The 19,179-nt window shown below is 32.1% G+C and overlaps 1 protein-coding gene across 5 annotated transcripts in view; it reads right to left on the reverse strand.

Annotated features, from left to right (window-relative positions):
- Positions 1–412: 412 nt before the first annotated feature.
- The window catches only part of Kansl1l (KAT8 regulatory NSL complex subunit 1 like), a 132,821-nt gene continuing 114,054 nt past the window's right edge, over positions 413–19,179 (reverse strand). For 3 of the 5 annotated variants that reach the window (XM_047544038.1, XM_047544036.1, XM_047544037.1), the window contains exons 8-15: positions 17,559–17,666; positions 10,065–10,193; positions 8,061–8,179; positions 7,079–7,203; positions 5,451–5,505; positions 4,267–4,379; positions 2,984–3,149; positions 413–2,139 (exon numbers count right to left, since the gene is read on the reverse strand). In XM_047544038.1, coding sequence (XP_047399994.1) covers positions 1,909–2,139; positions 2,984–3,149; positions 4,267–4,379; positions 5,451–5,505; positions 7,079–7,203; positions 8,061–8,179; positions 10,065–10,193; positions 17,559–17,666 — 1,046 coding nt within the window. In that variant the 3' untranslated portion in view covers positions 413–1,908. The remainder of the gene's footprint in view (positions 2,140–2,983; positions 3,150–4,266; positions 4,380–5,450; positions 5,506–7,078; positions 7,204–8,060; positions 8,180–10,064; positions 10,194–17,558; positions 17,667–19,179) is intronic. The other 2 variants (XM_047544040.1, XM_047544039.1) reach the window with 2 other exon arrangements.

The following is a 19,179-nucleotide window of genomic DNA, read 5'->3' on the forward strand; positions in this document are numbered from 1 at the left end:
ATTCTGGATTTATAGATTTTTACCCCAAGGATACATATTTTATTCTAAGAAAGGCCAGCTAGGCTAAGAGATGATGTGGTAGTGTTAATCCATAACTAAGTATTTATAAGTATTTATAACTGTGTACCCAGTTATATAGAGATTATAAATAGGGTATACGCTACTTCATTCTTCTAAATACTCAGTGTGATAATTATGGCACAGAATACTAAGATCAGTATCAGAATTTCTTGAGGCTAATGTGAGTTCTGAGAAATGGGTTTCAAAAAATAAGAACATTGATACCTATGCATGCTGTAGAACTTGCCTTTTTCCTGTACAGCAAGGTGAAAATCTGTTTCTTAATGATTGTATTTTGCCTTAGAAGTCTGTAGCATAAATGGGTAATATTTAATCAAATCATACAACACAAGGCATATAGAAATAACTTTAATTAAAAAACTTACATAGAAGATTATAATATCAGACAAGACAAAGATTTGAATTTTTTTGCCAGGACAACTTGGGTATGTCTGGCCTTTTTTTTTTTTTTTTTCTTTCTTTTTTTTTTTTTTTTTTTTTTTTTTTCTTCTTTTTTTCTTTAAGAATAAATGTACAGTGAAACTATAAGCAAAAGTTTGTCAGTATTGAATTTGAATTTTATCTCCCTTTAAAGGGACCAGTATAATTTCCATTCCTGAATAAAAACTTTTTGTCCAATCCCATAGCCTAGTCTAGGCCAAATAGTCAGGATTTCAGTTAGATGAGTATTATAACTTGAATAACCTTTTTTACATGACAAAGTGATTGAAACAAATTGTCCTCAACTTTCACAAAGGAAAAAAAAATAGTATAATAGCTTCAAAATATGCAATCTCAGTATCAAATGTTGAAGTATTGGCCCCTGAAAAGTTCTAATTTACAATCTAGGATGCAAATCAGAATAGACATTTGACTAAGCTATGACAAAGAAGGACCAAATTAGTTAGAAATATAACAATTTGTCTAGACTAGACTTAAACCATTTTAAAAATTTTATAAAGGTGTACTCTTGTTGATTGCACATTTTAAATTGGTGTCTTCATGAGATACAGAATGTTAGTTAAACTCAAGTTGAGTTCTCAAAGATGTATAGTTTTAAAGTGCAGCCATATATAACTAATTTGCTTGTCTCAGTTCTGTTAGGAGTAAACAGAAAGTAGTCTGTGGTTAGTCCAACAGATAACATTGATTTTAAATAATTGAGTATTTTGTTATCTAAGAATTTCCATAAATAGCTTCTGTTGGTTAAACATGTTAAAAAACAAAAATAACTCCCTCAACATAGTCAAGACTTTTCAGATTTTTTTTAATCAGAGGAAACACGTGCTTTATATTTATCGCAGCTTACATTTCATAGGATAGTTTGTACATGCATTTTTAAGTGGAGTGGGTCATTGCCAGAGCAATTTGAAAACTACGTGTGTGCATGTGTGTGTAGGTGTGTATATTCTATACATATATGCGTATAGTCTTAATATATTTTGAGGCAATTGTAGTGAATTACCATGTGAATAAGAAAAAAATAGCTCTCATTTGATGCATAGGTGGGAGAGTGTGAGAGAGTGTGTGTGTGTGTGTGTGTGATGTTAAAAATTACCCAATGTGATTCAACAACAAATTGCAGCAGTTAATATCTTGGTGCTTGTAATTTGTATGAAAAAAACACAAATGACTAGCACTTGTCTGTAGGTGAAAAGCTAGCTACTTCTGTGATTTGAGAAGGAAAAAAAAAAATCTTGCCTGTTCCATAAACAACATGAAAGATGAATACATGTAGTACATTCTGTTCTGGAATTATGACCAGAGGTGGGTGGGAGATCCAGAACAGGGCTCTTTTTCCCCCTCCTGACTTCCCTTCAGTTACATAGTTTCTTCACCTGTTCCCTGTCACCTATTTTTTTTAACATTAGTAAGTCCTAGACCAAAGGCTTTATACTCTTCCATTCCACCTAACTGTTTTTTGGGGTGGTGGCCATTCTCTGGTGCACTGGTGCAGAAGACTTCAGCATGGAAAGCTGTGCTTGACACCTCAGTTTGATTGTTTTTATCCTCTTGGTATAATAAAGCTGCTGTGTCTTCATCCTTCAGTGGAAAAGACCGTCGTTCCCACCACAAAGACTGAAAGAGGAAATGTTTTCAGTAAGTTCATGTAACAAGTAATATGTAAATGTCAATAATATACTAACTTGTTCTTTTAGCACATAAATTTGCAAATTTTCATTTGGACCTACATATCCCAAAGTGGGGTGTGCTGAGAATGTAGTGACTTTGGAGCATTGTTTCACTGTGCCTCTGCCAGCAAGAGGAAATGGCTGCCACAGGGGACTGGTTTGTCTTCATTTTCAGCCTGAGTACTTTAGGAAAACCCCTTTCAAGGTGCTTTTAAGTTTGATCACCTTCTTCAGTATCTTCATTTCCATCCTATTGTTACTAAGATATCTACTGACTTTTTCTTTCCTGAGTTTTCTGCAACTTGCCTACTATTAACTTGTATAGTCTCCACTCTCCATTTTAGATCTGGTTCTTCCTTTTCGACACCTATTTATGAAGAAAGGTGCACGAATGGATGCAGTGTTAGAAAACACTCCCCTTAAGGTAGGAACTGGATCTATGGGGAGATAAGTAAAAACTTGATATAAGAGGAGGAAGAAAAATAGCAACGAACATTTATATGCCAAGTGCTATGCTAGATTAGTCATATTCATTTTGTGATGAAACTGATAGTATTTGCATTCCCTAATAAGTAGGTAGGTGGAAGTTGCTAATGACAGGATACCCAAAAAAAAAAAAAAAAAAAAAAAAAAAATTGCAGTTAGTGATAAAACTACAGTGTTGTAATACAGATCTGATTCTTACCCTTCTAGAATGAACTGTACTGAATTCAATGTGTAGGTATGAAACAATTTACAATAAGCAATTTCTACATACACAAAAGTTAAAAGGCAGTTAAAATCATACTTACCATTATTTCTTGATTTTCATTTAAGGGTGAGCCATGTGCATAGAGATCATGGTGCTCTGAAGGAAGATCAGGAGGACTTTGAGCAGGGCATTGCTGACTGCTACTGAAGTCATTAGAGCATTCTTTCAAAAGAAAGTCCTGTCCTTCAACATTTTTACTGTAAGCCCTACCAAGAAAATAATTATGTATTTCTTGAGATCTTAACATTTTATGATCCAAAGGTATCACTAAGTTAAATTTGGTAGGTTTTCTTTACCCAGTTCCATCCAAAAGATTTTTAAAATTCATCTGTTACCTTCCTGATGCTACTATTTTCCTATCTTAAAGGCTTAAATATTTAGTCAAATTATATATTTATCACAAATGCTTCATTAAATATTTAGCCAAATAATAACAGCAGGCTTTGTTACTTGGTTTTTCTTTCCTTCCCTTTCCTTTTTTTTTTTTTTTTTTTTTTGTAAAGACAAGAAACAGCAGCTGCTTGACCCTTATAGTCTGAGCTCTTAAGGTATTCTGTAATTATTGTAATATCCTCCATGAATGTCACAGTTCATCTTTCCCTCTATATTTCTGGAAAGTTTTATGTCGGGAATGTGGGAAAGGATAAGAATTCCATAGTCTAATCTATATTAGAAGAACTTTGAATCAGGATTTGTAGCAAGCCTGGATATCTTAGCCCCTTCACTGAAATCACTGCCAGATTTTATGTGATCTTGTTTCATGAGTTTGGGATAAATTAAAAAATAAACATATGTAAATGTAAAACACTAGGGATTCTTTCAAATACATAGTTATTAATTGTGATTTATTTTCCCTTCCCCAAAGATCTGTGTTTTTAAAAGTACTTTAGACTATTTGCCTTTTAGACTAGACAGTTTTCTTGAGAATTTTTCTTTTAAAGTATTACTAATTTTGAAATAGTTATCTTAAAGTGGACTGCCTAAATTTCATTCCCCAGTGTTAGGTACACAGAATAGATTGAAATGACCTACTTTAAATATAGAATTTTTATATTATTTGCTAGTTAAATCTGTTCTTGAGACTGACAGAAAACCTGAGAAATAGAGTAAAATACAGAAATTCATTTCATCCTCATATACGTAGCCCAATGTATTTTTAATATAAACCCAGTATATGCAGTGACACGCTAGTGCATATACTAGTACAAAACTCACTGATATTAAATCCTTATGTGTTCCTTTTTAGTGGCCTCCCCCAAAATCCATGCAGAATTTTTGTTCATTCCACATGGATTCCATGTTTTTGAGTTTTAAAATACTTGCCTACTGTTTCTTCTATGCCATTTGCTTTGTTCCCATAGTGACCACCTGGCTTGCTCTCTCTCTTCATATTTTTTGTGTCTTAGGGAGAAGATTTCATCAGAAAGGTCTTCTATCTGGAATTAGCAAAAAAAAAATTTTGCTTTTATGGGAAACCTGAACAGGTTTCAAATGGGTCATCTAGAGAATAGTAGCAAGCAGACTCTAAAGTGCAGTTTGTGTCAATCAAGAAAACACATTTTAGGAGAGTAGCCTCAAATTCCTGAAAGGTGGGAGTCCAAAACTTTTTTGATCTTTTTATTCTTGGTTCACATTAGAGGGCACTGAGATTACAAATGGGTTATGCTTTCCATTAGCCACAGCTTGCATAAAATAGTCTTAAAGCTTTATTCATTCAATTGGATTTATATTTTTTTGTCCTTTATGGAGCACACATTGTTCTGAGAAAATGTTAATGTCAAATAAAAGTAAAACTGATTAAGTTATAACTAATGCCTTATCTAAGAATCTAACCTGGATAATTTGGTTGTATTTAGGAATTTGGGTTTCTTGACAAGGAACATTCTGAAATAGAATTCATTACAAGAGGGAAAGTCATTAAAGGTAAGTTATAGGGTAGTTGAAAAACATGACTTGGCATGGAAACAATGTTATTTCATAGAAATCAAGTATCTTTTACAGTATACTGCCTTTAGAGACCGTCAATGTTGACATTAGTTTGGTTATTTAGTATTTTTCCCTATATTCTTGTCTTAGTGTAATTTTACCTGTAAAAGAACTGTTTAAACTGGGTATTACATGATACATGTACCACATTAAATTCCAAAATTTCAAAATCCAAAAGCAAATTGGTTCTAATATTTTGAAAATGGCATTGTAGGAGTGAATATTGAGACTTTGAAGAAAAATAAGATTAATGCTGAGAAGGAGGTATATGTCTATATCAATGTCAGCTCATAAATAGCATATTTTATTTTTATTTTCCTTTATTCCTTTATACATTATGTTTGAAGTCAAATTTACACAGAAATGTTTTTCTAACAAATAATATCCTTTTTGAAAAACTTTTCATAAGTGAAAAAAAAAATCAGAAGTTCCAGGGTTTCTTTTAATTCCTTAAATGTTAAATTAGGCAGGCTTCATAATATACAAGGTGCATTTATCCCATTAAATGCAAGATAGCTTACCTCTTCTTCACCTAAGTTACATTCATCCAAAGGCTGAAGAACAACCATCCTCCAACTGTTGAAGACATAAACCAGTTTCAAATAGCTTTTATCAGTTAGTCTAAGTGTAATTATTTATTCTCTTAAGCACAGTGTACACTGTTTTCTTTCCTTGGGATTTCCATAATTTGCATCGTTTTATCTTAACTTTTTTTTTTTTAAGAGAATAAGTATTTGTATTATGAGAAAAGAACACAGGGAAGATGAGTCTTTACTTTTGACTTTACAGTGAGTGAACAACCTCTTCTGTATAGTTGCATTTTATGTATAATAATTATGTACTGATTTTAAATTAAGTCAGTGGTATATTGATGAACCAACTTGGCCAAGAAAAAGGGAAAAAAGACCTGATTTGTCATTTCTGCCAATTTCTTTGATGTGAAAATGCCTATGCCCCCTCATTTTTTTTTTTAATTTTGATTCATTGTATACAAATGGGGTACAATTTTTGTTTCTGTGGTTGTACACAAAGTAGAATCACACTGTTTGCATAATCATACATGTATATAGGATAATGATGTTTGTCTCATTCTATTATCTTTCCTTTTGAGCTACTAATAGTATAACCAGCTCACAGAATTCTGTATTTAATAGCTGGGTTCACTAGCTCGTTCCAGCCTACTACTGCAAATGCAAAAAGGTTGCTATAGAACAGATATTTCTAATTTTTGTAGAAAATTTCAACGGGTTTTTAAATGAGTTCTCATAATACCTCCTAGAGTACTAGACTTGCCTTAATACCTCAAAGTAATTAAGTAAAGAGAAACAAAATAGAGATGGGTATGCCTTGACTGGTTATCACCTGGCTTATGTTTTGATTTCCAACCTTTTTATGTCTACTTCCTTGTGCCATATTCATATTTTTAGGAACTGCTTTCATCATTGGGAGAAATTTGGCTAACCAGTAGAAGCAGATCTGCATATGGTATTCAGGGACCTCCACAATCTGGTTCTTTTCTAGCCTCACCTGCCTTTATCAATGTATGCAAAACCTGAATATCTGGCTTAGCCTTACACATTTGCCTGTCTACCTTTGTTTTGTCTCCCTGTTGTAAATACCCTAACTCCGCGTATGTCTTCTTAGACCTTCCCATGTATCTTTCCACTTAATGTGTTTATTGCTGACTTGGCAGCATATCAAAATTTATTTTGTTTTGAAGGTGTTACTATCTTACAACGTGAATACATTATGCAAAGGTAGTTGCTTTCTTTGAACTCATAGCAACCTATGCACATCTCTTTTCTTTAAGGCAAACATTGTTTGTTACTGTAGTTTTTATATCAGTAAAGTACCTTTTAGTGCCATTGTACATAATAGATACCAAAATATAAATGAATGAAAAAAATGACTAGAATGCTGACGTAAATCAATCTAGAAATTCTTGGTTCTTAATAAAAACTAAGAAGTAAAGTTGTGATACTCTTCACTTTTTCTTCACAATGAGTAATGTTACGCTTTCTTGCACCATTTTCCCTCTGTGGTTATACAAGTAGGGTAGAAAGTGGGGCGGCATTCTCCTCTGGGTTATGAGTTCATTTTCACTCTGAATTTAAGTTTATTAAAGGAAGAGGAAAGATTGTATACATACCTTGGAGTGATAATTTCCTTATATTGGAGTTTCTCTAACTTAGCCGGTGCTACTAATGACATGGGAATCACAATGTTATCTATGTCATAAGAACTCTCACTTCTTAACCTCCTTCGTGCAGCACTCTACAAAACAGAATCATGGTATACTGGTTTATGTGTCTAGTTAATCTGTGGTGATATATTTTTTCATTAGTTATATAACAATAATATGTAAGTGTATCTATATAATTTTTGTAAATATATTATTCCTAAAATCTGACTATAAAATGTTCAGAAAACCAGTTAAGGAAGTATGCCTAAACTCTTTAGGGGGGTTTGTAATTTGTATACTTCTGTGTACAAACAAGATTATTAGGAAAGGTTATGAAATATATTTTGGTGAGACCTTTAGTAAAAATTATTGGTACAGTCTTCATTTATGTGTTTCTGGTCCCTGAGTTTCAGACTGTTCATTTCTAACACTTTGAACCTTTTGACTTTTCTACTCCTGGGTCTTGTGCCAAAAAACAAGACAGATTAAGAACAATACATGAAAAAAAGATAATGAAAAATAAATAAAAGTTAAAAAAAAAATACATGATGTGAACTCTCATTAGCAAGGCTCTTTGTAGCTTGATATGTTAAAGAGTAGAAATGGTCATGAAATTTAGTTTTTAATACAGAAAAGAATCTATAACTGAAGATTAATAGCTTCCCAAGTGAAAAAGTGTTTTATTTAATCAAATTTATTGTTTCCTAATAAGATGGTTCTAAATGTACTTTGTAAGTAAGGCTGATATAAATTAGTTTTTTAATCAGTTGGTTTTATCTCAAAAATATATTAAGTAGTTTAAACAAGATAATATGGAGTTTATTTTTTCCTTTATTGGTGCTTTATAATTATTCATAATAGTGGGTCTCGTTGTTATGTATTTCTACATGCACACAATATGACAATATAATACAAAGCAGTTTTAGAGTTCAGTATAGAAAAAACCTACTTGTGCTGATGAATTCTGTGTTCTTGATATAACATTGACATTGGAGATAGTGGTGAAATTACAATGGGATCCTGGTTCTGTGCGTTGAAAAGCAAATTCTTCAAATCTGTTTTTTTCTCCTGCCAAGGAAAGAACCATTCATAATGTCACACATTAAACATGACCAATACTATTAGAATTATTTTCCCAGTTAGGTTAGAGGTGAATTGATACTCTGTTAGTTGATTTTTAAAAATTCGTGTTTTGAAAATAAAAAGGGAATTATAAAAAAAAAGCCTCAGTCTTGCTACAAGTATTTCCATTTTTCTGGTGTCTTGGCATTTTCTCTCCATCACATTTCATATTACTTAAAACTCCCATGTGCTCCCTTTACACTGTTCCTTTTTTCTGCGACTCCTCAGAAGCTACACTGTTAAGATTGATCTGAATTTTCTTATCTATTCTCATTTTTTTTTCCATGTCTGACTTTTTTCTGTGAGATTTCCTCAATCTTATTAAAAACACTAATTTGAAAAATTTCTGCAATTAAAGTGTACTAATTTCTATAAGTTTCTGTCCTCGTATTCATTTTTTTATACCTGCCTGTTCTTATTTCATGGGTGAAGTTTTTCTCTTGATGATATTGATTTGTAATTGACTTTTGGTATTATGTTTGTCTTTCTAGTTCCTTTGTTTTTATTCTTACTAAAGAAATTTATAAATTTATTCATTTATATAGTTTATTTTATTCTTGTGGAATCTTAAAAAAACAATGACATTTTCCTGAATAATGTAAAATCTAATACCTAGTCTATATTTATACTTCTCCAATTATTAAAATATATCCTCTGTGGTTAGTTTCTTCAAATATGGAGCTATGTATTGAACAGTTATTACTCTTCCAAGATTTCTTATAATCTAGAGTAGCTCATTTTTCATGACATGACTTGTTACACAGACTGGACTAGATGTCCTGTACTTTTGGAGTTGTCTGATTTCTTTGCAGTATGTCATTTCATTTGTTCTTATGTCCTGAAATATCTGTTAAACTCAAAATGAGATCTAAAGTGTCAATCAATTTGCATCTTATTAAGAGGTAAGGAAAAGTTCCTTTATTTTGGTATGCATGTATGAAATTTCTTCAAAAGTGTGATGATCCTTGATTATCTGTTCTTAAGAGAGAGACACTACTAAGAGAAAGAATAACAAAAGTACTGGACATGTGTGGGATTTTGTTCTTTTTGTGCCACGATTATCAAGTAGTGGCTTTGTCTATTTTGGTAGAATTTCTAAGATATTGGAGGTAATGCATTAAGCCTATTGTGTATAATTAGAGTTAAGTACATCTTGGATGCAAAGTAGTTTATAATTTATTAGGTACATTATTGAGATGCTACATCTGGAGAATACTTACACAAATTAGTGTAATGTTCCTTGGAACAATGAACAAAGACCAAACGTGTAGATGTTTTCCTATTCAAAATATATTTTTCCAGTTTTGTTTTTTATCATTAATAGTGACTGGGATGACTGTCTTCTCCCATATCAACAAATCAATTTTGTATTATCAGAAGAGTTCTAGGTTCAAGCGATATCTCTAATTATTTTGGAACTGTAAAGCCTCCTAAGGAGAACTGAACAGGTGGTTGAGTGCCTTAGTTGAATCTTGCCCACTTTCTCAAAATCTTGAGAAATTTAGATATAGTCATAAGTTTCTGTAAATGACCTTGTACTGAACTAGTTTGAATCCAGAACAACCTTAGAGACTAAATTCTAAGCAGACAACAGTTGATGGAGAGAACTAACTAGTCATGGAACTCTGGAAGGAAATTGTCATAAAATGGGTAAGTAACCAGTCTAAAAATTCTGAATTAACTATATGAATATGCTTATGGAATGATAAATGTTTTAATTAAGTGACCATTCTGAATTATAAACTCCCATGAGACAATTATAAACTTTCTTTGAAAAGCAGATTTTTTTTCAATCTTTTAACCTAATAATCATATCCTCATTTTAACCTACCTAATGCTGTTTCACTTAAATGTCTTTTCTTTCTTCCCTGAAACAGTTGTGCAGAAGATTCTGACCTTATTTGAGGCTTACATGTAGGTGAATATCCATTACTCCACTGATTCAGAGAAGTACTGTGTACTACAACAAATGAAAGGAAATGTGAAGTTTTAGTTTAACACAAATAATTATGTTAATTTGTATATATAGCAATGCATAATTTTAAGATATCAGTTCAAAATCACTTGTAATGAATAATACTTAAGTACCAAGATGGATACCCCTTAAACTAAAAATACCAGAAATAGGATTCCTTAAAAACATCCTTTTACTCAACTTCCTGTATTTGCTTCATTTGATCTGTTCCTAAGTCTTCCGAATTAGTATGAATTAGTTCAGATCTGTAAATTTTGGCTGAATAGGATCTGAATCCTGAAGTGGCTTACCCTTACATCTGGGAATAATTCAGGACGAAGTAAGTTTCAACATGGTCACAACAGTCTTGGACTCCTTGAGAGCAAGAGCCAGATTTTATTCACCTCTGACAGTGACTAGCACTGGTCTTTCACTTTTTAAAAATAAAAACTGTACAATTTTAAGCCACTCACTGAGTATCATCTGTAAAATAGGGGTAATAGCTATTTTGAGATTTCCTATGGAAATTAAACGAGTATCTGGCATGATAAGTGCTTAATAAATATTAGCTTCATCATTACTATTATCTTAATCTATTTCCAGTATTGATTTAATAACAAAATTGGCCCCTTTATGTAGGCATTAGTCACAATTCCCAAACTCTGACTGACACTGAACCTAGTAACAGTGACCAGGAGTCCAGTTTAACGATGACTGATAGAAATGATAGACAAAATTTGTATATGTAGGTTCATGGAGATGTGCTCTTAGGGAAGCAGAAAAGGGAACTTATAAGTCAGAATTTATAAGACCTCTTTGAAATACTAATATCCTGTGGAATTTGAAGAGGAAAGCCGGAGTAGAAGCACATAGGAAAGTGCTGCCACCAAAAATGTGATCCATACCAAAGGTGCTCTAGACCTGGAGGAGAGAAACAGAGCAGGGCAATTTGCAGCACCAACTGATGCATTGTCAGTACATGCCAGTATCCATCTCAGTCAGGCTACCAGATGAGATTACCTGTCTCGAGAGAGAACCAGAGCTTTGAACAGAGAGATGAATAGCTGGAGAAAGCCATGCCCTAGTGCCCTACTTTGAAATATCCTGCCCATTCACAAATCTGAAGTAGTGTAGCGTGTAAATCCCTACCCTTGTCATCAATAACTGGAAAAACAATCTTTAGCAATGAATGTCAGCTTCAAAGATGAAGTACATAAACCCCCAAAATACTGAATATCTACATCAAAAACAAGGTCTGCAAGTGGAAGAACATTCACAGAAAAGATTAATAGGCCAAGAGTCTTGAGAGATCTCAGAAATGTAAAATATAATTGTTCAAAATATGAATAATCTTAACTGAGTAACAGAATGGACACTGCTGAAAATAAAAATTGGAACTGGAAGATGAATTACAAATGAAAGAAACGATGGAAAATAGGAAGAAAAAATTGAAGTGTATGACAAGGGAAAATAAAGTGAATGGGGGAGGTAATACTTGAAATTATAGTAAAAATGTTTCTAGACTCAACCCTACTATTTCAGAGAACTCTCCTGAACATCAGGAAAGAAAAATCATACAGGGTATTGCAGATGAAAATACCCTGTAAGTTACAAGAGAAGGGTTAATATTACCAACGAAAGGGAATCCATTTTCCACAGCAAATTAATTGTAAGAAAACAATGACTAACCAGCCCAGGAAAAAAATGGTGGACAGGATTTTAAGATGGCCTCTTAGGATTTTCCACCATTGAAAAAATTCTTGAGAGAAAGATGTTAAGTAACATAATAAACAGGGTTAATCTACTTGGAGTGTAGTTCAGTTGTAGAGCTTGTAATATTTTGCTGGAGTAATTTAAGCAAATTCAAGATAATTAATTTTGGTTATCTTTTTTACTCCCCAGATGAGGAGAGGTTTCATATATGATTAGAAACAGCTGACAGCAAGGGCAAGAAAGAATAGCTTGGGCAAAGGGCCAGAGCAGTAAGGAACAGGACAAATCTGAGAACTGGATAGCAGGTACGTAAAGGAAGCATGGTGAAGCAAACTGGAACAGGCAGGAGCCAGTATAATCTAGGTAGATAGCACTTTAGGGGAAGAATATTCCCTTAAATGTCTTAAAAGACTGGGGTGGGGATTTTAGATTTGCGTTTTGAAAAGATCACTGTCTATAGTGATTGAAGCTGAAGAAAAATGAGTTTATTTCACACAGAAGAAATGTTGGTCTGAATGTGATTGAAATGCACATAGAAGATTTGAAACAAGTTTATAAGTTCATACTGACAATTTGGCTAGTTCACATGGGGGAAAATGGGGGTAAGATGGCTGAGCCCGGTTTTTGGATTGATTGTGGGTTGTGGTTCTTTTGTTTCTCCTCTCATCTATCCACTTCAATAACATTTAATTTTCATATACTCAAACTTAGAAAAGAAGATGAAATAGTACATTCTTTACCCAGATTCCCCAGGTGTTAACATTTTATCACATTAGCTTTATCTTTCAGAAGTCAAATTTTAAGTTTCTGAATGGATGCTGCTTTACACTTTAATATATCAACATGTACTTCTCAAAAACAAGGAGAATTTTATTTAGCTACATTTGTCAAAAAGCAATAAATGAGTACCATTAGCTAATTTATAGACCATCAATTTTCACCAGTTATCCCTATTAGTTCTTTATAGAAAATCCTAGTTGCTCATTGCACTCAGTCTCTTATACCTGAAAGAATTATGCTTTCTTTCATAACCTTGAATATTTTGGTAACTACAGGCTCTTGAGTTGATTTAATATTTCCTCATGATGAGACTAATCATGTATCTTCAACTCTGCACTTTGTCTTGTACATATGTCCTTTTTGCCTGAAATCAGCAGTCAGTGCCATAGTAAATGCAGTAAAGAATAAATCCAAGTTCTGTGACACCACACGCAAAGATCTGCCTGCTTACCTTCACGCAGTTTCCTCTGCAGGAATACCAAGTATTTGTACATACTTGAACAAATCACAGTGTTTTAAGTCTTTATGATGCATGCTGGTTTCCATTATTTAAAAGCCTTGTTTGTTACACAATATGGCCAACATTAAACATTTGGAATCTTTGTTACAGTTTAGAATCTGCATTCTAACAATGTCCTTCCAAGAATATGTTCTCACATATTTGGGAGAAGCATTGATTTGGAACACTTTATCCTTCCTTTAGATTCCAAGATAGCACTTGCGATCACCATTTGTCTTAGAGTTCTTCTCTGCCTTTATTTTATTCCTCTTGCCTTGTGCTAAACTATCTACTCCCTCTTTACACACACACACGTATACATTTATATTACTTTGTTTTGGTGTGTGTGTGTGTGTGTGTGTGTGTGTGGTGCTGGAGATTGACCCCATGGTCTTACACATGTTAAGTAAGTGCTGTATCACTTGAGCTAAACCCTCAGCCCTGCTTTTTTATAGAATATTGTCATATGTGCTCATCATTCCCTATAATTACTCATGTTTACTTTCCCCTGTTGCATTATAATTTCTTTGATTTCCTGTGATTCTCCTTTGATTCTTCACATTATAATCTGCTTGGCACAGAGGAGGTGCTCAAGGAATGGTGAACTCTAGTTCTTAATTCTGTAGAACTCACTATGAGTAAAATTAATGAGCAGCTACCTTAAGAAAAATATATAGGATGAAACCTAATTAGTGCTTAATTATTTGGGGTAGGAATGGTATGGAGTGAGAGAAGGGTGAGAGATTGGTATACAAAAGAATACTGCATTGATTTGTCTAGTATTACTAAAGCATTCAACTCAAGTGTACCCTTAATTTTCTATTACATGTGATATGCCATTATAATCAATACATTTACTATTCTGTACCTGATATTTACACTGCCTTATTTTGAGTCAGATAAATGGTACAATAACATTAGAAGAATGGTAATCATATGATCTCCAACATCATATTTTTCATTTTGTGTAATCATAATTTAGTTAGGACAATATATATAATGTTATGTTTTATCCTGTTACATTCATTATTTCTTCAAATGGTTGCCTAACATTCTTTTCTGATTAGAGACTATCCCCTATTTCCTAGTTGTTGGACATATGGTTGTTACTACTGTCATCATAAAATTTATGCTATTATGGAAATTCTTAAAATAATCATATTAAAGGATATGTATTTTCCTTTTTGCAAAACATGTACATCTCCCACCAAGTAGAATTATGTCATGAAAAAGTACCTGAACATAACCTACACTATCCACTATTTCTTTAGTCTTTCTTCCCTATGTGTAGGTGATTGTTTCTTGCCTTTGGTGTTTTTTATTTTTTCCTGTAACTTTTTATTGTGGGAAAATTTTGAACAAACACAAAAGGAGACTAGAATAATGCACTCCTATGTACCCTTTCCTCGGTTTTAGCAATGATCATGTTGATCAATCTTGTTTCATCTCTCTCCCACCACCTTTTATGCTATAGTTTAAAGCAAGTTCCAGACAGTACCTTTTCATCAAATGTGTCAGCATGAGTCTCTAACAAACTGATAGTATTTATGTAACTGTTACAATGCATATTACATATGGCAAAACTAATAATTCTCTAATATTTCAGTCAATGTTCTGATTTCTTGAATTGTTTTCAAAGTACATGTATCGAGGCTGGGGTTGTGGCTTAGTGGTAGACAGCTTGCCAAGCATGTGTGAGGTACTGGGTTCAATTCTCAGCATCACATAAAAATGAGTAAGTGAAATAAAGATATTGTGTCCATCTACAACTAAAACAAGTTTTTAAAAAGTGCATATATGTGTGTATGTATACAGCTGGTTTGTTCAGAACCCCAACAAAGTCTACATATCACAATTGGCTGATAGGAGAATAAACATTTTTACATGATTATAATTGTACCAAATACAGAAGTAAAATCTTTTTATATATTTATGTCACAATGTTCTTTTGATAAGTAACATTTCTATCCTTATGTGAACTTTGAAGATATTTTAAAGTTTGCATATTCTACTCTGGTACATACTTTATCATATCACTGTACATTCTTTAGTTGCTGATTTCTCATTATCACAAAAAATACTAAGGTGAATATATTTGTGGATAAAGGTTTCATATTTAGGATTGGACTACCTTGTTGGAAATGGAATAATTGGGTCAGAATACAGAGTTAACATTAAGTTCAGTAAATACTTATTTTGAGCAGGTATAAAAATAAAAAGGGCAGTTTTTTCCTTTTCCCCTGCACACTAAACTTATAAAAATTTACATATAGGTTCAAGGCCTTTTAATACATCTTACAGTGCTTCCTAAAATGCTTGCATCAATTCTTATTGTAAATATCTGAGAGCTGTTTTTACTATAGTAATATTAGAATTGATTATAATATTTAAATTTATCAATATAATGGACAAATAAACATTCAGTATCTGACAAACATGTTCTCAGTAAATGTTAGCTATTATCATTTTCATTACTGTTACAGTTATCACCAAACACCTAATTTTTCTTCTGATTCTTGAAAGACATTTTTAACATTTAGTCCATCTCAAATGTATTTTCAGTGTTCATCTAAACTTGGTGTGCTATATGAGGTATCAATCTCATTTAATGTTATTCTATGCCACCGATTACACCGATTATGTGAAAGTTGGCTGTTTAGACTTTGAGCCAGAATGCTTGGGTTTGAATTCTAACTCTTCCAATACTCAACTATGATTTGGGACAGAATGTTTAAGGATAATAATACCTACCTCATTGATTAAAAGAATTAACTAATACAGAGCTCTTCAACCAGTCAGTGCTGGCATTCAAAAAATGCCTTATAAGAATTTTGTCCGTATTTATTAACTAAACCACCCTTTTCCCACTTATAGGAAAATACCACTTTTACCATTCAGTTGACCTTTGGGTCTACCCTCTAGGCTTTTTATTTAGTTCCTTTTAGTTACCCACCAAATTTTAATGATTATAAATAACTATGATACATTTTGATATCTATGATACCTCCATTTAATCTTTAAAAAAACTTTTATTGGTTGCTCTTCAACATTTTCTGAGATAAAGTTCAGACTATTCAAAAAGAACATCCCTGTGATTCTGATGAGAATTACATTCTTTGTAGACATTAATTTGGGAAAAACTGACACCTTAAGTCTGTCTTCTGATAAGAATGGGGTATTTCCACATGGGAATATCACTTATGTTCCTCAGTAAACTGTTGACCTTTTTATCATGTAGGTCCTTAACGTTTAGTCAGAGGTATGTTTTCATTGTCACATGTTTAGAATACTTTATTTATTTACATATTCTATCTAGTTACTGGTATTTATAAAAACTGCTGATTTTTTTGATCCCTCTTTTAGGCTGCTGATTTTTGTAATAAGATTCTAATACTAACAGACATTCATTTGGCTCTTGAGTTTTTGAGGTAGATGATTATTTCATCTGCAAATAACATCAAAACTCATACAAACTAAGATAAATTAAGATTTTTAATTTTGTAGATAATCAAACCATGTTGATATTTTTCTTATAATTGCTTCTAAGCGTAGCTGAGGTCTTCAGATCCTTTTGGAACACTCATAAACATTCAGTATAATTTCTTTTAAGTTTTTTTTATGTAGTTTATCCTTATTAAAAAATCCTGGAACAAACTAAAGTTTATTCTGATTCATGATATGAAAAGAATATGTAAAAAATATTTACTCAGAGACTAATACACTGTTTATTGGATGGTTCTCCATTTTCCCATTGGTATCCTGAACATAAAATATACTATGTTATCTGCCTCATGAATTTGTTTTCATAAATACAAGCAAAATAAAATCAATGCCAATTATTTATTGTAGGTTTATTTTGGCATACCTTTATATGTGGTTGCAGTAGACTTTCTGAAACTTTTCAGCAGTTCCTTTTATACTTTGCCCTGTTTACCCAATGGACTGTGGAATTATTTTAAGTTAACCAAACCTATTAGATTGTCAAGTTACATTGCATTAAACACTTGAACTAATAAAGAGAATTGAAATGCTTGTTAGTTTTACCACATAGGAATGCTGGTTAGCCATGTTTATTAAAATTATTAATAATTCATAATTTTCATTTAATAGTTATCATGCATTTCTTTTTAAGATGGTTCTTATGTATTTTCTTTTCCTTTTTTTTTTTCCCCCAGCACTGGGGATCAAACCCAGGGTTCCTCCATTCATGCTAGCAACTGCTGTGTATTTTCTATTTGTGTGGGTGATTTGTGAAAAGTAAATATTAAGAATTAAGGATTTACATTCATTCTTTTGTTAAATTTTATTAGATTGCAAAGATAACAAGCATAAGTAAGTAAAAAGGTATAGAAAATACAAGATTTGTAAATATGACATACCAGGTGATGGTGATATGATACAGTCGCCTACAGATTTATTTTCAGCAAGATCTCCTTTTATTTCAGTCTTTTTAAATAATGTTTCAAAATGAAAATGAAGAGGTACATCTGGAAAAATAAAGTATTTTCAGTGAACAGTATTCTTTATAATTAATTTTGCTTCCTTTCTATAAATAGCACATAAGTTTAGAAAATATGCAAAAGTTTGAAAAGTCAGAACTATTAGAAGTGGCAAAATCCTCAAAGTATATTTTTAGCAGTATTTTAGAAGTTATTGATTAGGCATAATGAATAAAAAACATAAACAGATTCATGAACTTCCTAAAATGGTAGGTAAGAAAAATAACATTTATTAATATTAATCTATATTGTTCATAGGTAATGAAAACAAATGCACCCAAAAGGTCTTTAAGAAAACTTGGCTGATGAAATCAATTCCTTTCCACCCCCTCAAACTGTAATTGAATTGATGAGGATTCCAGAAGAATATTGGTTTTAATTATTTGGGAAAACATTGCTATAATTTACATTGCTATAATGCAACCTTTTATGAAAATATCAAACTTTGCATTCCCTTAGTCTACTAGTATTAAATGAATCTACATTTAATCTATAAAGATTAAAACCTACTGATAACCTGTCTTCCTTTAGAGACTTGAGAAATTTTATAATGTTTATAATATTTAATACTCTCACAACCAAAGAGTAGCCAAGTAATAAAGATGTGCTTCACATTTATTAAAGTTTTTTTTTTGATGTAAAAAACATCTTTCAAAGCTATTCTTGTTTCTTACTTAGAGACACGAAACTTTTCCCTGAGAAGCAAATAAAAAAACAGTTCGTAAAGCAGTTGGTGAAAGTTTTGCTACTGAAAGAAGATAATTTCTTTTTAAGAAAACTAGACAGGAATATAAATTATGATTGACCCAGGAAGTTTCTGGATTTTAAACAAAGAGAAGATGTATCTCTTCCTCAAATGGTATACTTTTAAAAAGACATACACAAAAAAACTGTTCATGAGTGTCATGGAATTTGTCCCAAGGGACAGATGACAAAATGAAAATAAGACTATAAAAGTTCTTACTTAAAATGTTCCTTAAGTATTTCAGGATTCTGGTACTTTTTCTTTCCTTAAAAATTATTTTATTTGTTCTAATTAGTTGTACATGACAAGATGCATTTATACATTTTGATAGATCACATATAAATAGAGTGTAATCTCATTTTCTGATTGTACATATTTCAGGATCACATTGGTCACATTGATACATGAGGTAATAATGTCTTTTTCACTCTACTATCATTCTGGTACTTTTCAATTGTCTAAACATAACTTTGTTTCCCCAAAGAGAGACTGTGTACTTCTATAAAGGGAATATCCACCTATTCTATCACAGAATTGTGGGAAAAAAATGATTTAATCGGAGAAGGTCCTTAGCTACCTATGTACCTTTCTTGGTACTAATCTTTTGATCTCTGGCCTTTTATCCAAATATTTCACAATACTGTTGCACTTATATTTCAGTTGTCTTCAACTAGAGTAAAAGTTCCCTGAGGGATTTATTTGTATTTATACTCATAGCATCTATTTAATACCTTTTATGTAGCAGTATTGAGATTT

Source organism: Sciurus carolinensis, chromosome 3 (genome assembly GCF_902686445.1).
Source record: "Sciurus carolinensis chromosome 3, mSciCar1.2, whole genome shotgun sequence".
Lineage (NCBI taxonomy): Eukaryota > Metazoa > Chordata > Mammalia > Rodentia > Sciuridae > Sciurus > Sciurus carolinensis.